Source organism: Podarcis cretensis, assembly GCF_951804945.1.
Source record: "Podarcis cretensis genome assembly, chromosome: 6".
NCBI lineage: Eukaryota > Metazoa > Chordata > Lepidosauria > Squamata > Lacertidae > Podarcis > Podarcis cretensis.
In genome coordinates this window covers 10,959,762-10,984,337 of record NC_137175.1, presented here as the reverse complement: position 1 = coordinate 10,984,337, position 24,576 = coordinate 10,959,762, and the positions used below count along the sequence as shown (strand labels likewise).

General features: G+C 45.2%; 1 protein-coding gene across 1 annotated transcript in view; it reads right to left on the bottom strand.

Moving 5' to 3' along the window:
* LAMA5 (laminin subunit alpha 5) overlaps positions 1-24,576 on the bottom strand; it is a 197,563-nt gene that overhangs the window by 71,344 nt on the left and 101,643 nt on the right. Inside the window, exons 9-26 of the mRNA XM_079980179.1 lie at positions 24,258-24,348; positions 23,451-23,585; positions 22,990-23,052; positions 22,674-22,814; positions 21,284-21,421; positions 20,546-20,680; positions 19,459-19,593; positions 16,499-16,636; positions 15,607-15,659; positions 14,459-14,558; positions 13,328-13,380; positions 12,361-12,466; positions 10,539-10,638; positions 9,495-9,651; positions 6,279-6,408; positions 1,179-1,321; positions 983-1,089; positions 676-829 (exon numbers count right to left, since the gene is read on the bottom strand). Of these exons, the coding sequence (XP_079836305.1) occupies positions 676-829; positions 983-1,089; positions 1,179-1,321; positions 6,279-6,408; positions 9,495-9,651; positions 10,539-10,638; positions 12,361-12,466; positions 13,328-13,380; positions 14,459-14,558; positions 15,607-15,659; positions 16,499-16,636; positions 19,459-19,593; positions 20,546-20,680; positions 21,284-21,421; positions 22,674-22,814; positions 22,990-23,052; positions 23,451-23,585; positions 24,258-24,348 (2,079 nt within the window). The remainder of the gene's footprint in view (positions 1-675; positions 830-982; positions 1,090-1,178; positions 1,322-6,278; positions 6,409-9,494; positions 9,652-10,538; positions 10,639-12,360; positions 12,467-13,327; positions 13,381-14,458; positions 14,559-15,606; positions 15,660-16,498; positions 16,637-19,458; positions 19,594-20,545; positions 20,681-21,283; positions 21,422-22,673; positions 22,815-22,989; positions 23,053-23,450; positions 23,586-24,257; positions 24,349-24,576) is intronic.

Genomic DNA, 24,576 nt, shown 5'->3' with positions numbered 1-24,576 from the left:
AAGAACCTAAGACGAGTCCTGCTGGATTGGATCCAGTTGGGTCCATCTAAGTCCAGCATCTAAAGATTCCCAAACAGGAAGCCCCCAAGCAGGAGATGACGCCAACAGCCCTCCCTTGCTGTTGCTCCCCAACTGCACATAATTCAGTGGTGCTCTGCCTCTCAACATGGAAATTTCATGTGGCCATTATGTATCATCAACAGATCTGGCCAGTTAAAAGTACTTCCCAAAAGGCATCAGGGGCAGTGCTTAGATTAACGCAAAGTGACCAATGGGGAGAAAGAAATTCATGCTACCTGGAGAAGAGTGCAATGCTTCTTAATTAATACAATTAATGTATTTTTAATCTTTGTTGGAAGCCACCCAGAGTGGCTAGGGAAACCCAGCTAGATGGGTGAGGTACAAATAATAAATTATTATTATTATTATTATTATTATTATTATTATTAGCTAGAGAGCAGCACTACAAGCTTTCACTGGTGAATAATAATAATAATAATAATAATAATAATAATAATAATAATTTATTATTTATACCCTGCCCATCTGGCTGGGTTTCCCCAGCCACTCTGGGCGGCTTCAAACAAAACACTAAAATACAATAACCTATTAAACATTAAAAGCTTCCCTAAACAGGGTTGCTTTTAGAATAGCATCACTGTGAGGACCACTTACATCTCTTCCATTGCATTCCACCATCTCAGGGTAGGTAGGCAAAACCCGCACTTTCGGGCAGGGTCTCGGCAAGCTGTTGTCCACCTTACATATAGCATCGTCTCCTGACCCAAAGGGGAACTGCTCCACAGGCACGTACGTATACAGGAGGCAGCTAGAAAGGAAGAGGAACAGCTTTTTTCTCTCTCTCAGTATAAAGGTGTCTGCTAGAATGAAGTACTGGAAATCTTAGGGAAAGCTTCTGAGCCAAGGCAATCTGCTCCAGTACGATCTAATCCTATAGCAAAGATGAAAATGGAAGCCTTACTTCTGACCAACTTGTTCAGGAGCTGGGCTGTAGGTGCAGGGATCTGAGACTCTGAGCTGCAATATAGGAGCCTCGTAGTAGGAACTGGGCAACAGGACCATGTAATCCTGGAAGGAAGGGTAGAAATGCAAGACTTAGTTCTCCTTGCCACAGTCCTGACCAAAAGGGGAGAAGAGGGGAGGACGGCCACCCTTACCAGTAGTACATCCTCGACTTCAATGACCAGAGACCACACATTGGGGCTCAGCACAAACGGCTCCCCAAAGCTGTTCTGAGGAACGGTGACAAAAGCCGGCTCTTTTGTGGGCACAAATACAATCTGCTTTGTCTGTTCTGTATCTGCAATTAGGGGAAAAAAATCAGCTTTCATTTCCATCTAAAAGGCGTGCGAGATTTCTGGAGTGGTTCCGAGGAGTTTCAAAAGTAAGTAAATTTTTATTTATACCCTGCCCTCCCCAGGAAAGACCGGGCTCAGGGCAGCTAACATCAAATATCAAATACATTAAAACACAATCAAACAATTGATTAAAATACAGCTTAAAAATCAGGATAAAATTAAATGACTGCCCACAAATTGCAACCATAGTCAAACGGAGGAAGAGTTTCCAAATTAATTCTCTGTGGTTTCATCTTCCTCGTGGAAAAGGAGACCATGTGACCTGGTGAGCAGCTTGCCATGTTCCACATTCATTTGTCTAGACCAGGGGTTGGCAACCTAAGACCCATGGGCGCAATTTCAGGCGTCTGGGCATGCGCAGATGCGATTTCTGGCACCGCGGATATGTGCAGGTGATATTTCTGGCGTGGCGCTGCGCTGGTCTGGCCCATGGAGGATCTCTGAGGGAGTGATCCGGCCCATGCCCGGTAAGCCTTGCTGACCCCTGGTTGTGTCTCAACACACCCTCAAAAGATTCCATCAACAGGTTGATGTTGCAAACTTTGCAACATCCAGGTGTCTCAGCTTCGCAAAGAAAGGAGGAAGCTTCCAGCCAAAGTATACTTGAAATGCATAGCTTTTTTTGAGCCCACTGTTATTTCTAGCTGAAAACTGCGTTCTGTATCCATTGTTGAAAACTGAATTCTTTGCAACAATGTCTACAGCTGCCCCCGATGAAAAACATTCACTCAAAACAAAATAAACTGAATATAAAATAAATGAGTAAAATTAATGTTCACTGTACCCTGGATGCCTCCTAACTTGTTATTGTTTTATATTGCTGCTGTCCTTCAATACATAAATGAAGCTGGATGGAAGGGTCGTACTCTCCCAATGTTGTAAAGGTAAAAGGTAAAGGACCCCTGGACAGTTAAGTCCTGTCCAATTTTACTGTGGGGTGTGGTGCTTATCTCACTTTTTAGGCTAAGGGAGTCGGCATTTGTCCACGGACAGCTTTCCGGGTCATGTGGCCAGCATGACTAAACTGCTTCTGGTGCACGGAGGACAGTGACAAGTGCCAGAGCGCACGAAAACACCATTTACCCTCCCATTGTAGTGGTACCTATTTACCTACTTGCACTGGTATGCTTCCAAAATGCTAGGTTGGCAGAATCTGGGACAGGGCAAAGGGAGCTCACCCCATCGTACGGATTCGAACTGCCAACCCTCCGATTGGCAAGCCCAAGAGGCTCAGTGGTTTAGAACCCAGCGCCACCCACGTCCCAAGATCTGAATTTTGAAGGAATAGCATTAGAAAGACCCACACAATTGTTTTGCTTGCATGGTTTGCAATATTCTTCTCCAGTTTTATTTATTTTTTAACCAGTTGGTTGTATTATTTCATCTTATTGCTAACTGCCTTGAGAGCAGCTGTATTGAATGTTGTGATGTATAAATCTAACAAACAAACAAAACATTTGCAGAGAGACATACAACAGGAACGATAGATAGTACCCCTTCAGAACCAGTTCCAGTCTCCACTCATCTCTCTCTTTCCCCCACACAAAGTAGGGCAACCTTAACAGTCAGTGAGACGTGGTATATATTCATCTTGCAAATGAGGGGGAAAGAGTACAGTGGACGCTCGAGTTGCGAACGTGATCTATGCAGGATGCACGTTTGCAACCCACAGCATTCGCAACCTGCGTCTGCGCACACATGGGTTGCAATTTGGCGCTTCTGCGCATGCACAAAGTGCGATTTAGCGTTTCTGCGCATGTGCGATTGCCGAAACCCGGAAGTAACCCGTTTCAGTACTTCCAGCTTTCAGCAGTCCACAACCCGAAAAAACGCAACCTGAAGCGGCTGTAACCTGAGGCTGTAACCTGTAACTGTAAAGGGATACTGACTTTCCTCAATAATTGCAGTCCTATAATAAAAACTAGCACAAACGATTGCTGCAAAAGCACAGACAATAAAGGCCGACCAATCTGTACGCTGTTCCTTAAAGTATCATTAATAAAGAACAGTCAATAATGAAAACATATTCAAGGAAATTTAAGGGATGATCAAGTTTGCAGAAATAAGTGGCCACGTTAGCAAAGCCAATGCATTTAGGTGAGGTCTCTTGCACAAACAATCCTTATCATATCACATAGCCTTAAGAATAAAGCTGTTTATTTCCAAGAAGCAAAAGATTTGTCAAGTAAGGATTCTTTTGGGGGTGGGGGTGGAGCATGCACTCATCCTCCATTTCATCTGAGTGTATCGCGCACATCACACTGCACAACCTGGCCACAAGGAAAGCAAATCAGCCAGCAAACATGGGGATAAACTGTATTTAAATCATTAACATATGGCCCAATTAACATTCTCCCCATGGCAGATAGCAATAAAAGTTTTTTTTTTAAAAAAATCCCTAAAAATCAAAAGGCATGAAACCAACTGCAAAACTAAATAAATAAAACAACCAGCGGCCAAACGTGTGTCAACACAGCTGAGCTAAAACACTGAAGATCTTATAACATGTTCTCCTTTTCCATCATAAAAGCTAACTCCCGCTTTGCTATTTCAAGGCACAGAAGCTATCTGCGACAGACGTGTATCACATGATCCCCAGAGGTGTTCACATTCCAGTTCTTATACCTTGTCAGAATGACCACCACATGCAAGGAGCCCAGACTGAGGGTGCTATCAGAAAGCAGTGGCTTTGGGGCAGAGGGCAGGGGGACCCTACAGTAACTGGAGCTACAGCCGATCGATAGGCAGATCCCATCTTCTTCCCTGCTGAGTTCTGCAAGGGCCACACTGAAACGAAGGTATAGAAAGCTGACAGGCAGTATCACTCTTTGCTGGTTGTAAGTAAGAAGGTGTTATGTGGGCTGGCTGAAGATGAACTGAAATTGGACCAGCCACTACTGGTCAAAATCACTGCTGTTACACACCTTTCTCATGCTTCCTGTTCAGATAGCGTCATATCGAAAGGTAAACTTCACATTTGCCCCACCCAGGTCCAGAAGATGAGCAAGTTGTCGGCACTTCAGGAACCAACATAATTTTCAATTTCCAATGTGGTGACGTCGCAGAAGGAACAGGAAGTACTGGTGACTTGTGCATGCTGTCCCTGAGTGCTCAAGAGAACGGCCAAACTCAATTCTAGAAGCGCTGGGGGTGGGGGGCCTCAACTTACGGTATTTGTATGTTTTATTTGTTAACTTTGCATGTTTCCTGAAATAATATCATAAATTTCATATTGAAATACGTTAGCTGTATTTCTTTAATGAAATAAACTTGTGTTTTATAAATGCATGTAAAAAGCGCCTCTTTATAATGACATAAAAATGTCCTTTTAAGTTCAGTGAAAACATTCCCAACAGTGCCTGGAAATGCCACTTCTGTGCAGACTTTGCCAGCAACAGTGCTATAATGCAGTGCTCCACGGACTCAATTGTGAATTCCTTTTTAATAAATCAGCTACTGCAGCTGCCTATTGAGATAAGAGTTGCTTCCCTTCTGAATCAATAAAAGTGAAAATCGGCACCCCTGAAGGTAGAAGTTATATGGCTAAAAATGAACTCGATTAACAAAATTGCGTCCCTGCCCCCCTTTCAGAAAAGCCTTCCATTTCCCAAACATAATACTTCAAGGCTACCACTACAGTAGCAATTGCAGTTAATTCTGCTGTTAGAATGAATGAGGATTTGAAAGTGAGCTGAGGAACTGGAAGAGTTACCACACACCAGGCTAGACATAAAATTGACCAGCTTTCTTGCATTCCACATTTGCATATATATGCCACAGTGTGGCTAAAGCAGCAAAGAACTAAAACTACATCCCATTAGTACAAGCTGCGAGGCTGCCAGTGGAATCCTTCCGGACTGCTACTGCAATCAAAGCACTGGATTCAAACAATATTTTCCTTATCTTCCAGACGTACTAGATATGATCTAGTTAAGTTTGTTTGTTTTATCAGGACTGCAGCCAACTAAGTTCTACTCAGACCACACCCACTGAAAGCAATAAAACTAAGTCAGCCATGCCTATTAATTCTGATGGGTCTACTGTGAGCATTGAATATAACCCATAGACGATTTTATTTGTTTTAAAGTCTTCTCTCTATACAGTGGACGCTCGGGTTCCGAACGTGATCCATGCGGGAGGCACGTTCGCAACCTGCAGTATTCGCAACCTGCAGCAGCACATCTGTGCACGCACGGGTTGCGATTCGGCATTTCTGCGCATGTGCAAAGCACGATTTAGCGCTTCTGCGCATGCATGACCCCCAAAACCCGGAAGTAACCCATTCGGTACTTCCGGGTTTCGGCAGGTCCGTAACCCAAAAAACCGCAACCTGAAGTATCTGTAACCCGAGGTATGACTGTACTTCACCTCTTCAGAATGCAATTCACTGTGAATGACGATCGTAATGATTTGGAAGAAAAATAAGAACATAATAATAATAGCCTGCTGGATCAAAGCCATCTAAATGTTACTTTGCCTTGTTTAATACCAATGAGAAACAAATTCCCTTTGAACATCCTCTGGTCAACGGGCTCAAAAAATGGGACTCAAGCTGTAACTTAACAGTTTAGCACTAAAATCCTACCCCATCATATTCTCCCGGTCACAATGATCAATTATCACAGTTTTATATACAATAAGCATTTGCAGAAAACAAAACAAACTGAATCGCTGAGGATGTTCACTGGTTTGAAGGCACACTTAAACAAAAGCCTGAGTGAGGAGAGGTATGAATACAAAGCATAACAATTCCCCTCAATTCTAGAACAGTATATGATATAATAGGTTGCTTCAGAAAACGCTTTGTTTGATTGGCAACACAGAGCAGCTTGAGAATGGAAACCGCGACAACAGATCAATTATGGAATTGGGGGGACAAGAGGAATCTGGGGTCCTTACCTCTCCTTCGTGGCTGATAAGCTGTAATTTTGCCGTACACAGTTGCACTTCCTGAGTTAATATATCTCAAGATGACATGGAAGAGATAGATCTCCGCTTCTCTGACCCGCACTGTGACTTTGATTTTGTTCTGCAAAAGGTGAAAAAGCACATTGGGCACATTATCATTGCAGGGCAGACTGTGAGTCTGTTGCCTGCCCTGCCTGTCTCTCTCTCTCTCTCTCTCTCTCTCTCTCTCTCTCTCTCTCTCTCTCTCTCTTTGCCTCTCTAGGTTCCCCACCCTTTGTGGTTTCTAAGAGCAAACTGCTTGAGGAGATCCAAAATCTACGGAATGAGTGGTGGTGGTGGTGGCTTTCGGGGAGGGAGAAGAAAAACGCTGCTTTGCAAGAAAAAGCAAAGGTCGGCTCCTTTATCAACTGGTTTTCGAAAGGGGTTAGTCTAGAAGTGAAAAATGCACTTACAGTTGCCACAAACATTAAACTTTCCTTCCTCAAGGCCTGAGACCCTCCCTTCCACATTTGCAGGCCCCCGGTTGACGTAGCGGAAGACGAGGCGGAACAGGTCAGGGGAGGTCACACTGAGGGTCACCACTACCTTGGGCTGGTGGGAGAGAAAGGGGAGAGAAGCAGAGCACACCTTAAATAAACCTCCACCGTCACCTGCCACCAGCCACCAGCTCAAGCACAGCACTCCCCTATTCCTGCTCCCAAAAGCAGCATGCCAAAAGCAGGTGAGGAAATCAGGCCAGCCCCATCCTGCTCTTAATGGGATGGCCTGGAAAGATGCCTCTGAAACACTCGCTGCACATTCCACCTAAGGCTATCTATCCAGCCAGAAACAGACATTCCATAGTCAAGAGCCGAAGGGAGAAAAGGGAGAGACGAGAGAAGATGACAACTTCTAAAGAGAAGCACACCAAGTGCATACAAAATTCATAACCCATTGCCACAAGGTGCAGTGATGGCCTGCTGCTTAGATGCCATTAAAGGGGGAGTAGACACGGGTGGCGCTGTGGGTCAAACCACAGAGCCTAGGACTTGCTGATCAGAAGGTTGGCGGTTCGAATCCCCGCAACGGGGTGAGCTCCTGTTGCTCGGTCCCTGCTCCTGCCAACCTAGCAGTTCGAAAGCACATCAAAGTGCAAGTAGATAAATAGGTACCGCTCTGTTGGGAAGGCAAACGGCGTTTCCGTGCGCTGCTCTGTTTTGCCAGAAGCGGCTTAGTCATGCTGGCCACATGACCCGGAAGCTGTACGCTGGCTCCCTCGGCCAATAAAGCGAGATGAGCGCCGCAACCCCAGAGTTGGCCACAACTGGACCTAATGATCAGGGGTCCCTTTACCTTTACCTTTTAGGCAAGATCACAGGGTCGGTTATGAACTAGACCTTTGGTCTGATTCAACAGGGCTCTGGTGTCCTTAGGAAGGCTGCTTCCCATTTTGCAAGTAAAAATCACAAAAGTGGCCCTGCAAATAATTCCTAACACTAACATGGGAAAAGTTTACACATCAATCTGACTGTGAGAAAGATGTGGTTAGGAATGCCCATGGGTGGTTAAGGACACCTATAGCCCGTGTTTTTTTTTATTCAGGGGGTAACTCAAAAGAACTCAGTACCAGCACCTCTTTTTTTGGTTAAAAAGTGTGGCACTTACTGTAACAACTTCATGGTGAGTTCCGGCACCTTTTTTTGGGGGGGGGAGCACTGCCTGTATCTTTCTTGAAGGCAGATGTGCACATACACACAACTCTCTGTGATATTAAGACTGCATTCAAACTTTCAAAAATCTCAAAATCATCACTGCATCATAAAAAAATGTGTGGGCATTATGAGCCTAAAATTAATTTTGCTCTTGTATCTCCTGGCATTTATAAAGACTGCCATGTTTGGGACATTAACTGATTGGAAAATGCAAGTGGAAAGACTGGGAGTTGTCCACACCAATGGGCTGGCATCAAGAATCCATGCAAATCAGATTAACCACATGCAAACAGAATATGCAGATTAGCTGTGGTGCTCCAGCTCAAGCTGACATTTCCGAGAAGGCTAAGCAAGGCATGTACCTCTATCCAAGAAAGCTGGGGGTTTCTATAGCAAGACAAAAGACTACCTACAAAGGCTCGTTTGCACCTTTCAGACAGTAACTAAATTGTGGAATGAGCACTTTTGTGAGCCTCTGGCTATTAAAGGCTAAGAGTGGGACTGTAACAATGGCACAAGGAATGAGAAAGCAGGCACCATAAAAAAAATCTAAAGAGAACAAGGAAAGTCTGTCCTTGAGCACATTTTCCTAAGGGGCAGAAATAAAACAAGAATAATTTTTAATCTAAGAACCCTCTCCTAAAGAATAAAGTCATATAAGAGAGTTTCAAATGAACCACATAGACCACACATAAACACACACTCTCTCTGTGAGGTCTCCAGATTTCAGAGAGGAACCACATCTCAGGTGGGAACAAGCTCAGCAGATGTTACAGTCTCATTCTCTTGTCATTCAAGCATACAAAAGCCTGGAAATAAACAAGCCACCCTCTTCAACAGATGAAAGAGCAACTAAAGCCACATGCAGCACAGGAAAAAGCAAAGAGGGTTTTCCTTTCCTTTGAGGAGCAGGGAGATGTTATGCAGAGTTGCAACAGGAAGAGGGAGAATAGCCCCTTAGGAGACCTGTTTGTGTGTTGTCTTTCTAACTGGCTGTCCCCTTATATAGTTCCTGCTTGGCCATCTTCCCCTAAATGAACTAAGGCTGACATAATGAAGCGGTTCCAGGACTTGGGACCTTTCCTATCATCCATCTGCTCTGTTCCTAAGCCTAAAGAGCACATTAGCACAAAAAGGCTTTCAGTGTAGAAGCATATGCACACAAATATGGAGCGACCGCTTGCATTGGGCTCTGTCTGTTTTTAGGAGTCCCTTTGGGTAAAATGCGTAGGAGATCTCTCGTCTTGAAAGTCACTTCAAACGCGACATATTTCCAATAGTGCAAGCACTTACACATATTAAAATCTTGAAACTCACACATGGATCATGCATTATTTCATTGCAGGAACGTTCAAAGTACAGATGATGAGCAGCTGCAGCTGACTGCAGCTTCTCAGCATGCATATTTTTTTTATCCTTTTCTCTATGTGGAAGTGCTTTGTTCTTGTGAAATCCGTAACATTTGAAGCTGCCTTTACTATCTGCCCAAGGAAAGAGGTTGGGAGTTAAGGCCTACCTGGATGGAAGACATTTGTGCATATCCTCTCCAGCTGAAATTCTCAAATTCCAAGGGGTTGTAGCCAAATCGAACTGGTCGTCCTTCCAGTGTAGTTCCCTCTTCTAGCTCGTATTTCAGGTGATGAAGGTCAGGGATATAATGGTCTATTGCTGGTCTGCAGATAAAAAGTGAGGCACACTCTTAACAGCCTGGGTTTCCATCTGCACCACAAGGTAGGAAAGACTCACCTTCACCATGTCTGGGATGAACTAAGCAAGCAAAAACTCGAACTAGTATTTAGTCAATGCAGTCAGTCACTCTAGCTTAGGACATTTGCATCCATACCAAGAATATACCTATCATCTGCCCAGAATGATTACATAAATGACATGCGGCTTTTCATGTTTTATACACAGGCCACAGACACATTGCTGCATTGCAGAGGATTGGACTAGATGACCGTCAGGATATTCTCCCTCCCTACCTCTCCAACCAATCAACTTGCTGGCGGAAGGGGGGGGGGGAGAGGATTTATTTTCACACTGTTCATAATTTTATAAACCTGTGCAGTGGTACCTCGGGTTACAGACGCTTCAGGTTACAGTCTCTGCTAACCCAGAAATAGTACCTCTGGTTAAGAACTTTGCTTCAGGATGAGAACAGAAATTGTGCAGTAGCGGCGCGGAGGCAGCAGGAGGCCCCATTAGCTAAAGTGGTGCTTCAGGTTAAGAACAGTTTCAGGTTAAGAACGGACCTCCAGAACGAATTAAGTTCTTAACCCGGGGTACCACTGTATCATGTTCCCCTTCAGTCAGCTTCCCCCCGCCCCCACTTAAAAACCTGCAGAACCACACACATAGGCGAAGAACCACACACATAGGCCGCCTTTCTGCATCATCTATGCACATCTCGCTTAGTCTGCTCCCCCAAATGACCCATTCACATTCTCCACCCCACCCACTGAATACACAGAATGCTAGTGTTGGGTTTAAATCCAAGACAGCAAGGCGGCTAACGCCACAGGTTTGCCCTGCTTCATCGCAGCTGTAGTCAGCCTCTTACTGAGTGCAAGTGGGGCCTTGCGTATTCAGCCTGCAGTGACAGGATCCAGTCTTCTCGTCACACGCCGGTCCGGCTGCCCCACCGATGTCACAGTGGCATCCTGTAGATAGGAAGCACACGTCTTTACATTCTGCAGTTGCTAATGGGCCCCAAATAGCCTGGCACCAGAGGGAGTTACAGTGGCATGGCACACTATTTTTATTCCATTGTATCTGCTTTCGCGTTGGCCTCTGGCCCTGCCTGGATCCGTTTCCACTGCCTCCCTGTTCTATTTCAGAAGCTATGCCTGCTGTTTCCCTACCAGGCAGGCTCCCCATCACCGTTTGCAGACCATTCCCCATAATCCTAACTCATCCAAGGATACAGCCTTGCATAGTTAATAAAAATAGATAGCAATGGATACTCCCGGTCCTTTCAGTGCCATAGATGTATCTGTTTGTATTACTGATGAAGGACAACAACCCAGCCAATTTTAGCACGCTTTGTTCTGTTGTACATCAAGAAGCTGCGCAATCTGTACCCAATACAGTGTCCGGCTTTGATCTAAGCTCAACTTCCATTCTCTTGGTCTAAAAATAAAGTACTGTATTTTTCCGTCTATAAGATGCCCCCATGTATAAGACATCCTCTATTTTGGGGGACTCAGATTTAAGAAAATGGGGGGAGATGGTCCTGTGTATAAGACGCTCCCTAATTTTTGACATTATTTTTTAGGGGGAAACCTAGTCTTATACACGGAAAAATACAGTATATCATAAAATAGGTACCAGTTTAATCAACGTCTCTCAGTAATGCCTGTTTCAATAAACCTTTTCCAACTCCTTTCATCTGGGCTTGCTCATTTTCCTCTACCTTTTTGACTTTTTTGAAATTGATTTTTAAAGCCTGAGTGACTGCACCTCCAACCATTCCATCAATCTTCTCTAAAGAGACTTCTTTACCTCCTTCCTTTCCTTTGATCTGATGCTACAGCTGACCTCCTTAAAAGTTGTCAAGATCTTCTTCCCCCCCATGCCTTTTTTTAACTACCTTGATGAGGTTTGAGCAAGGTGTATATGAGGGTTGGAGGTGTATATATGTAAAGGTAAAGGTACCCCTGCCCGTACGGGCCAGACGTGACTGACTCTAGGGTTGTGCGCCCATCTCACTTAAGAGGCCGGGGGCCAGCGCTGTCCGGAGACACTTCCGGGTCACGTGGCCAGCGTGACGAAGCTGCTATGGCGAGCCAGCACCAGCGCAGCACACGGAAACGCCGTTTACCGTCCCGCTATAAAGCGGTACCTATTTATCTACTTGCACTTAAGGGTGCTTTCGAACTGCTAGGTGGGCAGGAGCTGGGACCGAAAGACGGGAGCTCACCCCGCTGCGGGGATTCGAACCGCCGACCATGCAATCGGCAAGCCCTAGGCACTGAGGTTTTACCCACAGCACCACCCACGTCCCCGCATATATATGTATCTGCATATAAAAGAAGTGCATAACTGGCTGCGCACAAATTTGGCAATAATTGGAAAGGAGGGGGAAACAATTTCTAAGCCAACCCACAAAATGCAAAGCAATACTTGGAAGGAAGGAAAACACAGCATATAGCCAGCCAAAATTTCGGAAGGATGGAGAGAGAAAGATTCACTCTATCATTATTCTTAATCTAACAGAGACCAAGTCTTGAGTAAATCTGTTCTTTCCCTTAATATGTCCCCCTGCACTGGAACCCTGCTTCCCATCTTGACAGGATAACTGTTCCAGCTAATGGGCTCTGTGACTTTTGTCCCCACCCAATGGCTAACAGATAGCAGCATGATACAGGGAGAAAAGAACACACCTTGACAGCCAAAGTAATTCCCGCTCTCCAGGTTGTAGTATCCTTCTTTACAAGTTGAACAGAACTGACCACAGGTATTGGGCTTGCAGAAGCAGTGCCCGTCGCCCTAGGAGACACAGGCCACATGTTAAAATCAGCTTGCGGCAGCTCCCCAAAATTAACCTCCCTGTCCTTAGCTGGCTTTTCTTGTATGGGCAAAGAAAGATGAGGAGTGAAAGAATGAGAAAGGGGATAAAGGCTGCGAACTGCAACAGCAGCTGCTCTGTTTTGCCCTAAGAACACCAACTAGAAACCCTAATGCTCACAGAAATATTAGAAGAACATTGTGTCATTTACTGAAACCTTATGAAAGCAATAGAAAATAAAAGCAATGCCTGTTTTATTGGCCATGCCTTGCATTGGAATAAATCAAGTATAATTCAAGAGGCACCTCGATCACGGAACTCCCACCTTAAAGACAGTTGGCACAAAGTTATAAGCTTTTTGTGCCAAGTGAGGTGAGGATCAACATATTCACTAAGGCTGTTGGTTAAATCTGTGACGCCACACTTAGTTTATATCTTTGTGCTCTTGCCTGTTTTGACGGCTTCATTGTTCACTGATTGGTTGTACAATCAGATTTTGTTTTATTACCCCCAGTTTGGGGATTACTTGATAATGAAAAGCAGGCAACAAATTTCTAAATAAATCAGTGTTATAATAATGATGTTGCACAAAAAGTAAAATATCTCCAGAATGCTTCTTGTCATCTGTTGTGCATTTGCCAAAATGCACTCTGGTAAAGAGTCAGGAAGCAGCAGCACTGCTCTGTAGAGCAGGAGTTAAGATGAGATTTATAATGGCTTGTTCCACTAGGGATAATATGTTTCAAGGTAAAAAAGGCATCAAGGCGAGTGCTTCTCCTGGCAGGACCTGGGTCCTAGCCCGGGACCTCAGAGTGGATTTCATCACAGGGTGTGAAACTTACTTGCTGGCATTCAGCAACACCTGCAACTGTCCCCATGGTGTCACACTGGCAGCCTAGGGGAAACAGAAAGGGGTAGTTAGACGACTCCTCAAGTCTATCCAGCAATTAACTTGAAGTTAGCTGGATGCCAGCTAATCCTCAGGCAGGCAGGCAGGCAAAAATGGCAGGACAGTAAAAACCCCAAATAGAAGTCACAGTCGTGGTTGTAAACTCTTGATCTGCTATGTAAGGGCAAAGAGGACATTCAGCAAAAACTTGGAATGAGATGGTCTAAACTAACGCTGTGTACTAATCTACCCCAGGACAGTTGGTGGCTCCCCCAAGATATATAGACAGACAGAAAGACAGACAGATAGGAAGATATAACCAGTGAGAGAGAAACTGGCGAAAAGAGTGGAGTAAATCAAACTTTATTGCAGTATCTTGTTTTAACTCTGCCAGCACTCCTGAACAGAGTTTCAAATAAGGGCAACTTAGGTAAAGGTAAAGGTACCCCTGCCCGTACGGGCCAGTCTTGACAGACTCTGGGGTTGTGCGCCCATCTCACTTAAGAGGCCAGGGGCCAGCGCTGTCCAGAGACACTTCCGGGTCACGTGGCCAGCGTGACATCACTGCTCTGGCGAGCCAGAGCTGCACACGGAAACGCCGTTTACCTTCCCGCTGGTAAGCGGTCCCTATTTATCTACTTGCACCCGGAGGTGCTTTCGAACTGCTAGGTTGGCAGGCGCTGGGACCGAGCAGCGGGAGCGCACCCCGCCGCAGGGATTCGAACCGCCGACCTTTCGATCGGCAAGTCCTAGGCGCTGAGGCTTTAACCCACAGCGCCACCTGCGTCCCATAAGGGCAACTTATCCCACCTTAATTTAAGATAGCACAAGTTTTGCTGGCTTACTGTACTTGCTCTGCTGTTCCTTGTTTCCATTCAGCATTAAAGGATACCAGAGCACCTCAGCTATTCTGTTTGGCTGTGGCCCACGCCCAAAGGCTTCCCTGACCCCTGACCCATAGCTGCTTCGCCTTTGCAATGTGTTCAGAAAATGAAGAGGAGAAATGAGAACCCTCTTCTCCTTAAATCACCAGAGCGGCTTGGATGAGAGGCTTCCTGGAAGAATGACATGGGAAGGGTCTTACTCATGCATCCAAATGGGTTATCTGGAGTCAGGTTCCAGTAGAGCGGTTTGCACCTATCGCAAGCTTCACCTTCCACGTAGGCTCGACATTCGCAGGACCCCTGAGGAGGAGGGGAAAGGGGGAAGCAGAGAGAGAGAGAGACCTGAAATCGCGTACTAAGGATCAAGAACAGGGGTCAGCAAACTTTTTCAGCTGGGGTGGGGGTGGGGGCGGACTATATTTTGGAGGGAGGATGAACAAATTCCTATGCCCCACAAATAACCCAGAGACGCGTTTTAAATAAAAGCACACATTCTACTCATGTAAAAACAGGCTGATTCCCGGACCGTCCATGGGCCGGATTTAGAAGGCGATTGGGCCAGATCTGGCCCCCGGGCCTTAGTTTGCCTACCCATGATCAAGGCAACCAAAGGCAATGCAGATTAAGAACACAGAAAGCTGCCTTATGTCCATCTAGACCTGTATTGTTTACTCTCTGGCAGTGGCACCATTCAGAGCCTCAGGCAGAGGGTGGAATTCAACGTTGTGCTAAGGAGATCATTTCCTTGATCTGCCTGCTTGCCCAAAGGAAGACAAAGAAGAATTTGGATTTGATATCCCGCTTTATCACTACCCAAAGGAGTTTCAAAGTGGCTAACATTCTCCTTTCCCTTCCTCCGCCACAACAAACACTCTGTGAGGTGAGTGAGGCTGAGAGACTTCAAAGAAGTGTGACTGGCCCAAGGTCACCCAGCCGCTGCATGTGGAGGAGCGGAGACGCGAACCCAGTTCCCCATATTACGAGTCTACCGCTCTTAACCACTACACCACACTGGCTCACATCTCTTCCCCTTGTGCTTGGTTCTGGTGGCAGCAAAGCCCTGATGCACTAGAAGGAATCCTTTTACTGGTTTCTGCTTACAGAACTGGGTAGAGGAATCAGGCCTAAAGTTTCTTCACCATCATCTGCTACCTGGTTTTTCAATCGGAGACACCAGAGATTGAACCTCGAACCTTCTGCGTGCAAAGCATCCACTCTTCTGGACGATGCAGAGATGCCAGTTTTCATGACGTTCAATGAGGTGTATAATAAATTTTAAAAATTCAGCATGATGCATAAAAATAATAATAATCAAAACTAGGATCCAACAGAAACAGGAAGTACTCACCCCTGGCAGAGAAGGGTCTGCATTTGCAAGCCCTGCAGGATTACAAGAGCCCACTGAAACAGAGAAAGAAAAACAACCACACACACAAATAAGAGCTGGCACTCATATAACAAATGGAATCAGCTAAGTGGGGAAAGATTAGATGCAGTTTAGTCACTATTAATACTTTATACGTGGATTTTCTATTGTGTTTTTGTTTTTAGAGTTTATTTGTATTGATTGTTCCTTATGTTTAAGAAAAAATTTTTTGTTTTCTTGTTAGTTATAATGCTTTAAATTTGTGGGGTTTTAAAATTTTATATTTGATTTTCATTTATTCTAATATTTTCCAATGTTCTATTTGTTGTTTTTAAAACGGGGTGTAAAACCACCTAGGAAATGTTTTTGTTTGTTTTTGAAAATGTTAAGCCGTATATAAATGAATTCAATATAAAATAGGATAAAGAAATGCAGAGGTTTCCTGGATGATACTTTAACTGTATTGTGGATCTGGTGGGGCAGCTACTGAGTTGTGATTGGCACTGAGCAAAAGAATAAGTGGTATCAGAGGTCAGGCAAAACCACTCTAAGCAGCACTTAACAACGTGAAAAGCATGGGGGAAACGTCTTGTTTATACACTGATGAAAACCAGTAAAAAAATATTACAAAAAAAGTGAAAAGCAAATTGATCTGCCAAGTGAGGTTAGCAGATGAGCTCTGCATTAAAATCTGTTAATTTTAGCAATTTTTCGTTTCCACACTATTCACGTTTATTTACTTTTTTTGTTTTTAATCAAGCCACGCTGATGCTGCCTGGGGCTTTTGGGTACTGAGGTTGAGCTACATTCACATCAAGATTTCATGGTTGTGTGACACAGAAAGCTGCACGGCAAGTGGAATAGGCGGAGCTACCTTCACACTGCGGGAAACCATAAGCCCCAGGAATGCAGGTATCACAGCGCAGCCCCATTACTCTCTGCCGACAACTGCACTGCCCCGTCTCCTGATCACAGGTGCCATAGAGAGAGCCTTCTGGGGAACAGTGGCAAGCTGAGGAGGATGCAAAAAAAGAGGCCAGGAAGTGTTAGGACAGACAGTAAGACTTTTAAAGTAAGGACCCAATGTCAACCATGGTTGGCAGCACCATCATAAAATGCCACAAAAACGGAGAGAAAGCAACTGTTTTCTCTTAAGAACTTCCGTTTTTTATATAGGTGCCCGCAGTGCTTCCCCCAGAAGGTACTCAAGGGAATGCAGTACCGGCACCTCTTTTTGTTGTTGTTGTTGTTGTTGTTGATAATAATAACTACTACTACTACTACTACTACTTTTATTTATATCCCACCTTCCCTGGCCAGAACCGGGCTCAGGGAGGCTAACACCAGTAAAATTACAATAAAAACATAATGGGGGGGCAATTTAAAATACAGGTTAAAATGCATTTTAAAATGCAGCCTCATTTTAAAAGTAGCCCATAGATCAAAAGCATAAGGAGAGGGAAACATAAGGGTAGGACTGAGTCCAAACCAAAGGCCAGGCGGAACAGCTCTGTCTTGCAGGCCCTGCGGAAAGATGTCAAGTCCCGCAGGGCCCTAGTCTCTTGTGACAGAGCGTTCCACCAAGTCGGGGCCAGTACTGAGAAGGCCCTGGCCCTAGTTGAGACCAATCTAACCAGCTTGCCACCAGGGACCTCCCAAATGTTGTCATTTGCGGACCTTAAGGTCCTCCGCGGGGCAGACCAAGAAAGACGGTCCTGTAGGTACGTGGGTCCTAGGCCGCAGAGGGCTTTAAAGGTCAAAACCAGCACCTTAAAAAGTGTGGCACTTACTATAACAACTTCATGGTGAGTACTGGCACCTCTTTTTCTAGAAAAAAAAGCACCGGGTGGCCGACACATTTCTGGAAAGGATTCGTTCCTTCTTCGGGAATGGATGTCAATAATGACTTCTTTGCTCAGGGGCTGTTTGGCTTAAGAAGCTCTTAAGTGGGGGGGGGGACCTTAAATGCACGTCTCCCACCCCCTTCTTGGTGGATATTTTCTCTCTTTTTTATGGCGATCCAAGGTGCCTCTTCCCTTTGTTTCCACCATCATGAAAAAGGCACTCTCCTGTTTTATCATGCACAAGGGAAAGTCTATTCTAACATGGTGCGTACTGTAACTCATGTGCACATTATCTAAAAACAGCACCTGCTGTGCACAGTACTTTCTTCGTTCCAAAGCATTGCTTTACACCCATGGGAAAAGCGTATAGATAAATGAACTCAACATTTATGCATTTTTGCAACTCCAGTTGTATACACCACGCAACCCAAGAGCAGCTCATGTCCTCTAGGTAGGACCAAATGTTTTGGGGTTGTTGCTGTTGTTTAACAAAAGACAGCAGCCTGGACTCTTCTCCTTTCTAAGCAAACCCTTAGTCAAATATGGGAAACTCAGGACCAGGAGGCAAATGCAGCCCCCTCCAGGCTTCTCCATTTGGCCCTGAGTAATCTCCCTAGATCACACTCCTCATCAACCCTGCTTTGTACCCTCCTTGAGTGTTTCTGCCTGGCTGGAATGTGTCCTTGAACTCTAATGATGCTTCTTATTTGCCTGTATGAGAGACAGAGAGGGATGTGTGTAAGGGAAGGAACTAGCCTGCCGCACAAAGGTATAAAGGTAAAGGTAAAGGGACCCCTGACCATTAGGTCCAGTCGTGGCCGACTCTGGGGTTGTGGCGCTCATCTCACTTTATTGGCCGAGGGAGCCGGCGAACAGCTTCCAGGTCATGTGGCCAGCATGAATAAGCCACTTCTGGCGAAACAAAGCAGCGCACGGAAACGCCGTTTACCTTCCCACCGGAGCGGTACCTATTTATCTACTTGCACTTTGATGTGCTTTCAAACTGCTAGGTTGGCAGGAGCAGGGACCGAGCAACGGGAGCTCACCCCGTCATGGGGATTTGAACCACCGACCTTCTGATCGGCAAGTCCTAGGCTCTGTGGTTTAACCCACAGCGCCACCCACATCCTGTAGGACAAAGGTATAACTCGCATCTAATATTCTGCTCACTTTTGCCTCTAGCCTCGCACACCATTGGCATGTGGCCCTTGGAAGGTTGCATAAAAGGGAATGAGGCCCTTGGGATTAGAAATGTTCCCTCCCCCTTGCCTTGAGTGAATGAAACTCTAAAATGGGCATGCAATATATATATATTTTTACATTTAACACCTAAAGAACTTGTTTGATTCTTTTATTATAGTAAGGCAATTTATGGCCTTTAAGACTTTGCACTGCATCGTGCCTATGTTTATCTCTCAATACTTGTTTCTATTGCACCATGCATTTTTTAGGTGCTAATAAATGAGAAACAAAATAAATGAATGACCTTATTCCACCAGGTCAGCGAGATCTAAGCTTCCAGCCTCTTCCAAAACACACTGCCAATATCAGCACTGGAAGCTAATGCCAAGCCAGTTGGCCAGAGATCACGTTTTCCACATTTAGCAGAGGAAGAGAATATAAAAAGTGTTAGAAGCTATCAGCTGTGTGACTCAGGGACAGTGCATCCTACAGCAATTCTTTGATAATGAGCGATGAAATCTAACCAGGAACCACATGTGCATATTTGCATTGTATGCCATCTTGAATGGAATGAGGATGGCTAATAATGCATGGAGAATAGCATCCTAATCCTATGACCTTTCCAGCCATTTACCTGTGTAACCTCTCTACTCCTTTTTTCACATCATTTTCAAAGAAGCAAACACAAAAAACTCAGGTAATAAAGCATACATACTCCTGCAACGTGAACCAAATCATAAAAGGGACTGAAGTAAAATACCCTTGTGAACACAAAGAACTGCAGAGCTGGTATAGCAACATGACTCACCTGTACAGGTAGGGTACCCAAAAAAGCCTGGGGCACACTGGTTGCATGTATGGCCTACATAATTTGAGTGGCAATGGCACTGACCAACAGGGCTGCAGTCGTTGTCCAGAGCACCCCGGGGGTCACAGGAACAAGCTGTGGGGGATGGGAGGAAAGCACACAAAGAGGTTGTAGAAGTCAATAAGTGAGGGCACCAACATGCTTTTCACACGCTTGGAAAAATTGATTATTTTGTCTGCTTGTAAAATTAATTATTTCATTCCAAACCAAATGCCACAGTCTCTTAACAGGCAGCTGAACTTTCCCTCCCGAGACAAGCTATCGTTCCTTGTAGAAGGAACCCTTGGCCCTCCAGATGTTGCTGAACCACAGCTCGGTTGGAAGAGCATGAGACTCTTAATCTCACGGTCGTGAGTTCAAGCCCCACGTTGAGGGAAAGATTCCTGCTTTGCAGGGGGTTGGGCTAGATGACCCTCATGGTCCCTTCCATGATTCTATTCTATACTCTTAATGCCCAGCAGACCCAGCAAGCAGGATCAAGGACCTGGGATGATGTGAGCTGTCATTCAACAAGACCTGGAGGAGTGAAGGTTCCTCACACTGTTCTAGAACAAGCAGGTTCCAATAGCCATGTCCATACACTACTGAATCAGAAAGAATGGCAAGGTATACATAATCTGAAAAGCACAGGAGTCAGAAAGACAAAAGGAAGAATCACAAGGAAAAGAGGGCAGATCTTAAGTTGGAAAATACAAGGGAGAGCTGTGTTCTACTCCGAACAAAGGCAGGAAGCAGACGTCAACAGGAAGGGAAAGCCTAAAGTGTCCTTTGAAGTCACAGTTCTCTGCCTTTGAGCAGTAGAGGAAACTAGCTCCACTTGGAGGTATCTAATGCACATGGAGGGGAGGGGAAATACCCCAGGCTTTAGCAGATGCATTGCACCCATTTCCGAGTTTTTCTTCACAACAGCGGCAGATAACACCCTTGCCTTGGGTCTTGATTTGACAGAAGAGAGACATCTTTCTTTTGTGTCAATTAATTACAGAATCTGCCTCTTCCCTGCTAGCCTTTTCACAACCTGGCATACCTTGGCAGTGAGGGTATGAGTGATATCCAACGCTGCACTGGTCACAGTGAGGCCCAACATATTCAGGCCTGCAGAAGCACCTTCCAGAGGCATCGCATCCTTCTGGCAATGTCCCAACAGCACTGCAGCCACAAACTGCAACAAAAATAATATCCAGGGTTCAGAACTTTGGGGTCTCAAATAGAGGACCTGAGCATCACTGCAAAGGTTAAGTATGGGCCAAACAGATTAGCAGGATAGGTGTTTGGGAGCACACAAGGAACAAAACAATGCCAGGTCTAATGAAATCAGGATCTGCACCCACCAGCCCATACTCAAGAATCTATGCTGCATTTAAAAAATAAACACAATTTTTGTACTAAGGAAATGAAAATCTTGTCGTCCTATTGGCATTAGACAATAAAAAATATTTTCATATAATTACTTGGCTTAGCAGAATTTGTTCTGCTTCCAGTTTTGTGTTTTTCAAATAATGTTCAGCTTTTTGACTAATACTGGTATAGTGGCAGAGGAAGGGGGAAGGAACAAACCCAAACAGGATTCCAGTGGAAAGATGAGGAAGGGTGTAAGTACAGCCACTGAGCATGAGAGAGACTTCACTGTACACTGCCTGCACATACCCAAATGCCCCTGTGCAACCAGTAGGAACTCGTGAGAACTGAGAAAGATGCAGGCGTTTGCAGAACATACACTTGCCAAAGCCCACAGTGATTAATTCTGCTGTGTCTGAAAACTCACGCTGGCACAGTGGGTAGTTGAAGTAGCCAGGGGCACACTGATCGCACGTGTAGCCTTCAAATCCAGCTCGACAAAGACACTGGCCAGTCTCACTGTCACATGTGCCATCATAGTAGCCAGGGCCAGAGCACTGACATGCTGTGGGAGCAAAACACAAACAAACGGTTATTTGGGTGCACTTCGCTGTAAAACAGCTACTAGTAGACATATCTGATTCCAAGTTTTTCTTCACATCCTAAGGGACAAAACTTGAGATTTCACTTCTGGTACTCAAAATGAATTCCTAGGCTAAGGGGTACCCTGCTCTGCGAATTCTAAACTGTGGATTATAGTTGCCAATTGAAATAAATAGCCTTAAGTATCTTGTCCATTTATTTTAAAGGGCCTGCTCTGAGTATGACTTAGCTGGATATTGCCCACAATGTATTTTGCATAAGGCTCTGATCAGTAGACCCTGGGGTTCTAGTGAAAAACGAAGTAGATCTCAGACACAGGTGGCGCTGTGGGTTAAGCCTAGGACTTGCCGATCAGAAGGTCGGTGGTTCGAATCCCCGCAATGGGGTGAGCTCCCGTTACTCGGTCCCTGCTCCTGCCAAGCTAGCAGTTCGAAAGCACATCAAAGTGCAAGTAGATAAATAGGTACCACTCCGGCGGGAAGGTAAACGGCATTTCTGTGCACTGCTCTGGTTCGCCAGAAGTGGCTTAGTAATGCTGGCCACACGACCCGGAAGTTGTACGCCGGCTCCCTTGGCCAATAAAGCAAGATGAGCACCGCAACCCCAGAGTCGGTCATGACTGGACTTAAATGGTCAGGGGTCCCTTTACCTTTACTGATCGGTAGACCCTGTGGTTCTGGTGAAAAACGAAGTAGATCTCAGACAGGAGAGCCAACCTGAATAAAATATTGCGAGGGCCCAAGTAAGCCCCGTCCCACATAATCAATCACATGATGTGGCACACACACACCATTTGCATGGGAATGTCCATCAACTGGGGGGAGGGTCGTCCCGCTCCCTCAAATATTACATTGTGGAGGCCGAAGCCCCCAAGAGTTGGCTCCTATGATCTCAGAAGCCTGCCCAACCCTCCTTGGAGACAAAGGGTTGTAACTTTGGCTTATGAAAGTGGTGGCCAAACTCAGCCCTCCAGATGTTTGGGGACTACAATTCCCATCATCCCTGATCCTGTTAGCTCGGGATGATGGGAGTTGTAGTCCCAAAACAGCTGGAGGGCGGTGTTTGGCCACCCCTGGCTTATGAAAAGCTCTGCAAACTGAGAGCTCTGTTGCAACCACAGCACCACAACGACAAAAGCAAGCCTACTCTCTCAACTCTCAAAACAGGAGGGCTGCCTATGAGTTCAGCAGAACCCGTTGGCTTCGTTTACTCACGTTGGCAACCTGGTCCATAGTACCCAGGCACACACTGGTCACATTGAGTCCCTTGGAAGTTGGGTTTGCACAAACACAACCCTGTTTGAGCATCTTTCCGGCAGGCGTTCCCTCTTGTCCCGGCAACATTGCAGTCGCAGTCTGGAAAATGGCGAGAGGGAAGAAAACAGGATTAAGCTAAATGTGTGCATGGTACACCAGGACTCCCAATTGCCAACAAGTTACTGCTGCAATGATCTTAAGGGGCCAACCATAGTAAAAGGAGGCATAGTCATTTCTCAAAAGTAGGGATGGGGGGACAAGAAGACGAGCTTACTTATTATCTGCCCAGCTGGGAGGACTTGCTCTCCAGTGTCATTGTATGAGTAAACTGGTTCAGCTAAATGAAAGGAAAGAAAATGGAAATGTTAGTTCCATGCTCAAGAGAAATAACAAATTCATCACTATGCATTAGTCTAAAATAAATCCAGTCCTCTGTAAATAAGCCCTTCCAGGTTCCAAAATATTACTTTTGTTACAGTTCAGAAATTAAGCGCTCTGTAGCTCTCTAAATCACGCACACACACCACCAGTAATCCCATTAAAAGGTTTAGCAAGACACTGTAAGAAGCAGATTTTTGGAAGCCAGAGGCCAAAGCTGCTGTGCAGTAATCCAAAAAAGAGAGCCTGAAGCAGGCTCCATCACAAACATGGCAAGGACCAGAATGCTGGCCTCTGGAAACTCACAGCGCTTAGCTTATGCTGAAAGGCCTCATGGGCTGTGAGAGCAATACGTACGATAACAGTGCGGGAACTCCATGTAGCCATCAGCACACGAGTCGCAGTGCTCCCCTGTGTAATTTGGCTTGCAGTAACAGCGGCCAGTGAGGTCCTCACAGGTGCCATCTGTGAAGTCTGAGTCGCAATTGCAACCTAGAAGGGGAGAAATTACAATGAACTCCCTCTGCCAGTTCAAACCAGAGGCAGAAAGTAAACATTGGTCCACAGTATGGTTAGCAGGGCTGCTCTTCAAAGGGAGACCCACATTTACTATGGGCTAAGGTGAAGAAGAAGAAGAAGAAGAAGAAGAAGAAGAAGAAGAAGAAGAAGAAGAAGAAGAAGACGATGACATCCGTCTGGTGTATTATATCCTGACCCTTCCTAAACCACAAAGATTTCTTGCCCATTCTCCTGCATTGCCTAAAACATACTCTGGTCAAACCACAATATCAGCAGATGCGTCTCAATACAGCTTCTGAAAAATCCTAATCCCATCACCACCACTATTTGGCATGAAATAATCAACCCCAGCAATTAAGAATACAATCCAGAAACTATGGGCAAGGTAAGAACATAAGAAGAGCTTGTTACCTTGGCACTGTGTAACTGAAACTTAAGACATGGAGATTTAGAGAACTACTTCAGAGCACACAAGACGTAGCAGAAACTCAGTTTTTCCCTTCCTCAACAGCACTTTATGGGGTTCTGCTCTGCAGAGCCCCCAACATTTGGGGGGTAGGCAAAGGTACTCATGCACACAACACTGTACATGTCACTTTTGGATACTGGACTGTATCTATGATGTACATGAGGCAGAATACTCACGATAGCAAATGTATGGTGAATCTATTTGATGGTCTGGGGATTTATAGTATCCTGGGCTGCACCTCTCGCAATTGACACCTGCCGTGTGATGCTGAAAAATAATAAGTCCAGGATTTTCAGTGATGATGATGAACTAATTTTGTGTGCCACCCTTCATCCAAAGATCACAGGGTGGTTCACAACATAAAAACGCAAAACGAGAACACAAAACACATAATAAAGCAAAAATGAATGAATAACTCCTCTCCCACAAACACATTTAAAGGATCACAGAATATTAAGCAGCCCAAGGCCTGACTGAAGACAAATGTTTTCACCT